The following is a 7,634-nucleotide window of genomic DNA, read 5'->3' as shown; positions in this document are numbered from 1 at the left end:
TGGGCTGGTGTCACCTCAGAAACTGCTCTGGACTAAATCATCATCGGGAGTGGTCGGAGACTTTTGTCGCCCCATGCTGCCAACAACAGCGACGAAATTCATTGGCAGCATCGACATCGTCATCGTCGTCATCTTACGCCACACCTCCACCCTCCCCACCGCAATCACAACAACCGCAGCAAAGACAACATCTTTATCAGCAACAACAACCCTCGCCGCTGACTCCATCGATTGCGGTCCAGAGACCTGGGGTGATATCCATATTGCAGTTTAACTGCAATGGCCTCCAGAGTAAATTACCCGAGATAACCAGATTTATGCAGCAAAACAACATCGTGGTCGCTGCGGTCCAGGAGACAAAACTGACGAGTAATTCCAGTCTGCACAGTTGTAACGGTTACAACGTTCTCCGAAAAGACCGCACCAGAAGCAACGGTGGGGTCATTGCATTTATAATTCATAACACAGTGCAGTATAGAGCTCTTTCCCTTGATCTCAACGCTAGGGACCAATACCTTGAAGTCCAAGGTATTGCAGTCAGATCGGGGGAAACCGACCTAGAGCTCTATAATGTCTACATTCCGCCAGTAGCCAGTTGTCCATCAGGCTACCGTCCCGACATTAGGACATTATTAGACGGCGATATGCGTCTAGTCCTTGGGGACTTTAACGCGCATCATCAGCTCTGGCACTCTAGTCTAGGGGAAGACCAGAGAGGCGCGTCACTGGCGGAACAAATTGATGAATCCACCTTCTGCACAATAAATGATGATGCCCCCACACGGATTATGGGTAACTGCGCCAGCTCTCCAGACATCACAATAGCGAGCTCTGGTCTGATAAACTACGCAACGTGGAGAGCAGTAGTTTCGGTCTCTCTCCAACCCGACGAAGAAGGATGACAGGGTCGCGATTAAGTTTGCAGATACCACAATTTCCGACCCTGAACGGTTCTCGCGTGCATTTTGCCGACTTTTTATTGAGCACCCAGAGAGAGATAAGGCGAAACGAAGTGTTGTTCGCAAACTTCACAACCTTCCAGTCTCGAACATTCCACAACCTTTTACCCCGTCTGAAGTGGCAGTGGCAATCAACGCAGCCAAACCATCTAAGGCGATTGGCCCCGACGGCATATCCATGCTGATGCTGAAACACCTTGGCGAACGGGGAGTCGAGTACTTGACAATGGTTTTTAACCTGTCAATGAGCAGCCTGATAATACCCGATGCCTGGAAAAAGGGTAGAGTCATCCCGATACCGAAACCAATGAAAACGCAACAGAGGGTCAATCTTACAGGCCGATTTCCCTCCTGTTACCTGCCGTGAAGAATCTTGAGGCCATCTTCCTCCCTCAGCTGTCCTGCCGTGTAACAGCAGCTCGCCACCAGCATGGATTCCGTAAGATGCACAGCACTACCGCCATAACCACTGAGATCTCACAAGGCTTAAACCAGCAGAGGCCTTGTGAAAGGACACTCCTAGTGACGCTATAATTATCGAAAACCTTCGATACAGTCAGCCATGCCACACTCTTCCAGGACATCCTGCTGTCCACCATGTCCTAAAACTTGAAGAGGGATTGTATATTATCTGAGTTGAGTTTAGAGATAAATATTCAAAAACTCGTAGAGTTAAACAGTGTGTACCGCAGGATTTCATATCCCCCTATTGTTTAACTTCTACCTCTCTAAACTCCCAGACCTCCACAAGTGTGGAAGTTATATCATATGCGGACGACTGTACCATTGACGGGCCAAAACGTTGATGAGCTATGCGATCGAGTGAATGGTTATCTCGGAGAAATGCACAATTTCTTCACTGGACGTAACCTGAAACTATCACCAGCGAAGTCTTCAGCTACACTTTTCACCACCTGGACGAAGGAGGTTAACCTGAACCTAGGCGTCGTAGTCAATGGAGACCAAATACCGAATGTGATTACCATTGACAGCCTGTTTACTTTCTCAGTTCATGCCACTGCAATTACGTACAGATTGCGAAGTAGAAACAAGATCCTCAAAGCGCTAGCCAGCAGTACTTGGGAAATGGGCAAAGAAACCTTGTTGGCTACCTATAAAACAATTGGGCGGCCTATTTAATGGCTATTTTAATGCGAAAATATTTTCGATTTAGCATTCTAAAATGTCAGAAATATGTGTTAGCCAAGTTGCGTTGCGAAAGTTGAAACAAAACTGGTAAACTGATTTTGGTATATTCTAAGGCAAAATTATTTTCGATTAGCCTTACTAAGTATAAGAAATTTTTATTAGCAAAGTTCGGTTGTGAATGTTTGGTCAAAACGGGTAAAAAAGGGATAAATGATGAAAAACGGACAAAAGTGCTGTAAAAAGTGATTTTTGTCTGTTCTAAAGCTAAATACTTTCGATTTGGTTTTTAAAGTGTCAGAAATAGACAGGACAGGAGGTTGGTCTCACACCAAATAGATCCACTAAGACGGTATTTTTGTACGTTTTCGTACTTTTTGAAATTTTTATAATATTAAACCTATAAACATGAAATTAAGCATGTATGGCGCGGATTAAGAGCGAACCCATAACAGGAGACTTTTTGGTACTTTTTTGTTCTTCAAAAGGTACTTTTTGAAATTTATATAATACTAAACCTAGAAACATGAAATTAAGCATGTATGGCCCGGATTAAGTGAGGACCCATATAAGGGGCTTTTTCGTTCCTCAAAATTTACTTTTTGAAATTTCTACAATATTGAACATAGAAGCATGAAATACGGCTTAAATGAGAACCCAAAATTGTGGACCTTTTGGCACTTTTCGTTCATCAAAAGGTACTTTTTGAAATTTCTATAATATTGAACCTAGAAACATGAAATTTAGCATGTATGACCCGTATTAAGTGATAAAGGGACTTTTTGGTACTTTATCGTTCTTCAAAAGGTACTTTTTGAAAATTCTAAAATTTCAGTAGTACAACATTAAGAAATAGTGAGGTTACCACAAATTTACAATTTTAAATTTTTTTACAAAAACTATAAAAAGGTTCGCTAACGAGGTAGCGAGTTATAAGCTAGTCATTTAATAAAAAGTAAGGTTCATTTCATTCATTAATTTATAAAATGCTTTAAAAACAAACTTAAAAATCAGTATAAAACTAAAACAAGTAAGAAGTTATAGTCGTGCTAGGCCGACCCGGCAAAAAAGAACTTCCAATGATGCGAAAAAAATAAAATTTACTACATGGAAGCACTGAAAAATTCACTTAATCCTCCTTTGGAAGTGGTGACAAATGTTCTTCTTTTGAAGTACTTCGTTTTATTGCTGTACAATTATAAAAATAAAATGTTATTTAGTGTTCATAATAAAAGATTTAAGTAGAGTTGTACCTTGTCTCAGGTATACTTTAGCCATTTTTGTTGAATAAAATTGTGTATATTTAAATCATATTTCGAAGGGGGCTTTGAATAGGGGCGAGGGTTAAATGAGGCTCTATCATAAAAAATTTATCAGGGTCATGAAAGCTAGTACAGAATTAGTTTTTGCAGCTTTTTATCGAGATTTGAGTTTATTGAACATAATTATAAACTATTCCAGGGTACAGTTATATGGACCGATCATTAACATTTTTAATAGGCTTCACTATTGAGACAATAGAAAATTTTATTGAATTATTTTCAAAAATACTATAGTTTAAGTACAAGGTTTACAAGGACAGACGGAAGGACATAGTTAAATCGACACAGAAAATAATTCTAAGCCGATTGGTATACTTAAAAATGGGTATAGGGTCAATATTATTGTGTATTGCTACAGACTTTTAAGTGCTTAATGGTATGAAAAATCGTTTTTTACCCAAATGCCAAGATTTTGGAGGTGTATGGCAAATTTCAAAAACAGATTCCTTGTCAAGTCGGATCCTCCCAGGTATTTCTTTTTTCGATTTTTTAGAGTACCAAATTGGCCCAATAATTCTGATTATCATAAATAAAAGATAAAGAATTCGTAAACATTAAACAAATACAATATTAAATGTTATTTATGTTTTTGTTTATATAAAAGTCCTACACCCGAAACTCAATATTCGAAGCCGCGCTTCTCATATTTATGAATGTTTATTTAGTTATTTAAAAAATGAACTTTAACTGAACAAATATTATATTGATCACAGATAAAAGTGATATAAAAATTTAATTTTTTCAGATTCATGGCCAACAAATGTCCTATCAGCTTGGAAACCAACCCAGAATGATACTTGGTGGGGGAAATTTTCAGTATATGCACCAACAACAACAAATTGCTCCAGCTGCAAATGGTAGTCCACAAATGTCTCCTCAACAAAAATCTCAAATACGCAATCAACCACCAGGATCTTTAAAATGGCCACTTATTACACATTCAACAGTGGAATCAAATCATCCTCTACATAATAACATTCCTAACAAGCCAATGGGTAAGTAGTAGCTTTTATTATAACAAAAAAAGAGAAATATACAACAATAAACGAAATTTAAAGGACGACCAATTCTAAAAGGACCGGGACCTATTCAGCCACACAATGCACATAATCCACTAGGACAAAATCATGCGAATGTAAATCAAAATTCACAACCCAATCAAACAGTGGTGTCTATGCAAAAATATCCAACGATGCAACAACCAAGACAAATCGTTGGTCAACAGTTTTCAAGTCATATAATTCAACAAATACCAACATCTCAACAAAACAATATGCAACAGCAGCAGCTATTTCAACAACGATCAGTTGTAATGCAACGTCAGCAAATTCAACAAAATGACTTGGGGAATCATGCACGTAAGTTAGCTCAATATTTTTTATTAATAAACATACTATGTTCAGGGATCATAAAATATTTAAAATTTTTAATAAATACTATTCTTTTGGAATTAAACCTAATTGAAATTGCCGAACTAAAATATTGGCACGAAAGCACTTTATGTTTTTGTCGATTTTCCCTTAATTAAATCGATTTTTTTTATAAATTCACTAATAAAATTTTTTTATTTAAAAACATTTTTAATTAGAAAAAAAAACTTTAGTATTTTACATAATTCTATAGTTTTGAGACAAATTGTTAAAAATTGCAAAAACTAACGTTTTCAAAAAGTAAAGTTCTTATATATTTTTGTCCACTCTTTTCTATTTCATTTTTTCTTTTCCCTCATTTACTAAGCATTTACTTACGTAACACGGGTTAAATAACCGAGCTGATCCTCCCAAGTATGAATTGTGCCATATTCTTAAAGATGATATTTAGCATTATTATAACTACTTCTTTAGGTATTGTTACAATTATTCCCTCTATCTACGCATTATCTTTTTAGGGATTGTGCTATTGGAACGACCCCGTAATATAATAGTTGTCGTCTGATGCTGCGCATTTTTTATTCTTTAGATTTCTGAAAATCACAATAATTTCCTGCTCGCGTTATCTAGATACTATAGAGTTGATCTAGTGGTGGTAAAAGTGGACGACAAGAAATGATTGATGTCATCGTCTATGTTTCTTATTCTATTCCCATACTCTATATCGCTTTTTACATACAACAAATTGTTTATTTATTATGATGTGGGCGATTTGATTCAGCGTGTAACCTTCGGGATTCTCACAAGTCAGTTACATCTATGTTTTTTTCATTTAAACATGAGTGAAACGTGAAAGAATATTTGGTACTCTGTATTTAACTCCTTTATGAACTCAGACGGATATTATCGTTACCTGTGATTATCCGTAAGGAAGAACTTCTTTCTAATTTTACTTAATACTAGTTTCTACGCCCTATTAAAAAGGAAATATTAAAAGTCATCTTGAAAATAGCAACAGCTCTCGTAGAGGGCAGCTGTCCTGTTATATTTTTTTATCCAAAACTGTTTTTTAGTTTGTAAAAATTACAAAAATGTAATTTCCATACAACTTAAATAAATGTACACACTTATTTGGCGTCTATGTTTGGACGTTAAAAAGTGTCCTGACATAAACGGTTCTTTAGTAAGGTACCGAACATTGTATAATTAGTTTTAGACTTATTCCAAAATTTGGTGGCGGCCGTATTATTTTAAATCATATATGTACCGATGATCCTGAATTCGTTTATAAGCTCTTCTGAACATATAGTTATATCTTCCCCCATATAAGGCCACCTTCAGAAATTGAATTTAAAGCTTATTGTCGGCTTAAATTGCAAGTATAGCTATAAAGTTCGATACACAGAGTTAAGTTTCTATCAAGTCAAAATCTCATAATAACATCAACCTAATGTTTGTAGGAAAGCATTCCATTCGGATATTCGGCATAGTCGAATATAACACTCTTACTTGTTTTTTTATGAAATTTGCAGAGATTGTGTCGGATATTTTCACATACTTATATCTGTAAATTATGGAAGCATTTTGCTAATTTTCAATAGAAATCTTTTGAAAATGTCAGAAAATTGATTTTACAAGACACACAGATAGATGGACCTGACGTAATCGACTCGGATATCTATATGGAACGGAAAACATTGCTAAATTGTGTTAACAATAACATAGAAACCGTTATTGTCAAAGCAAGCCTATCTAATAAGTAGATCTTTGGTATAAATTTTGTTAATATTTCAATTAAACTGAAAAACTTGATTGATAATAGAATGAAACTATTAAGTGTTATATATCATTGTAAAGCTACGCGTATGCTGGTGTACATACTTGTACTGCTGGTGTACTATGTACGTTACATAAATATAGCCTGCAGGAAATCTGGGATAATATAGAGTTTAAAATATGAAAATAAAATACAAAACATTACCAATTTCGAAAAACAGAAAAAAACATTTCGGTGATATTGTATGAGGTTTATAATGTAAAAATTTCAATTAATTACATTATATAATTCTATGTAAAAATTTGAAAATCTGGAAAATTTTTCGAAAAATTACGACATTTGTAATAATTTTGGAGTTGTATACAAATTTGTCATTAAAATCGTCTCCCGAGGACCTTTCATATGATACTAAATTTGCATATGGTCTATTTGTCAAAAATGTGAAAACAAATTGTTAAAACCTTAAAGAAGGACATTTTAATCTTTTGATCCAGCTAACCAAATATTGACGTCAGGAAAAAAAATTTTGAGAAATGGCATTTTAGAAATAAATTAAAACATGATGAAAAACATATGAAAATTGTCGTAGAAGTTGTAAAGAGCATTTGCACAGAAAACAAAAACAACATTGTTATGATTATTGCAACAGCTCCTAACATACTAAGCATACAACGTTAAAATATTGTGAAAAATTGTGAATTCTATTTATTATTCTAGTCTATCATTTCTTTCACTATCACTTGAAGTGTAAAGGTTTAAAGTTCTTTAAACCTTTTTATTAAAATACGGTTATTCCATTCTGTGTTTAACAACAAAAAACTCTTGCAAAAATATACATATACAAAATTCTATTAAAAAAAAATATATCACAAAATTTAACGCAAACGTGTAGAAGATGTTGTTGCCTCTCAAAGGCAAAACATGAGTAAAAGGAAAAATAATAACAGTTCTCAGAGAACTGATAATACAAATTATTATCCTCTTCAAACAAGAGACGATGATGATAATGATGAAGTTGCTATCGAAACAGCTGTTCAAGTTAAAGTGCCACCAATAACTA

The 7,634-nt window shown here is 35.0% G+C and overlaps 1 protein-coding gene across 1 annotated transcript in view; it reads left to right on the top strand.

The window, feature by feature from the left end:
- The first annotated feature begins 4,153 nt into the window (after positions 1-4,153).
- LOC111687999 (eukaryotic translation initiation factor 4E transporter-like) overlaps positions 4,154-7,634 on the top strand; it is a 38,083-nt gene continuing 34,602 nt past the window's right edge. The window contains exons 1-2 of the mRNA XM_046956271.1: positions 4,154-4,422; positions 4,486-4,785. Coding sequence (XP_046812227.1) covers positions 4,188-4,422; positions 4,486-4,785 — 535 coding nt within the window. The 5' untranslated portion in view covers positions 4,154-4,187. The remainder of the gene's footprint in view (positions 4,423-4,485; positions 4,786-7,634) is intronic.

Source organism: Lucilia cuprina, chromosome X, assembly GCF_022045245.1.
Source record: "Lucilia cuprina isolate Lc7/37 chromosome X, ASM2204524v1, whole genome shotgun sequence".
In the NCBI taxonomy this organism is placed as follows: Eukaryota; Metazoa; Arthropoda; class Insecta; order Diptera; family Calliphoridae; genus Lucilia; species Lucilia cuprina.
Note: the sequence above shows the minus strand (reverse complement) of the source record. Positions and strands in the feature narration are given on the sequence as shown.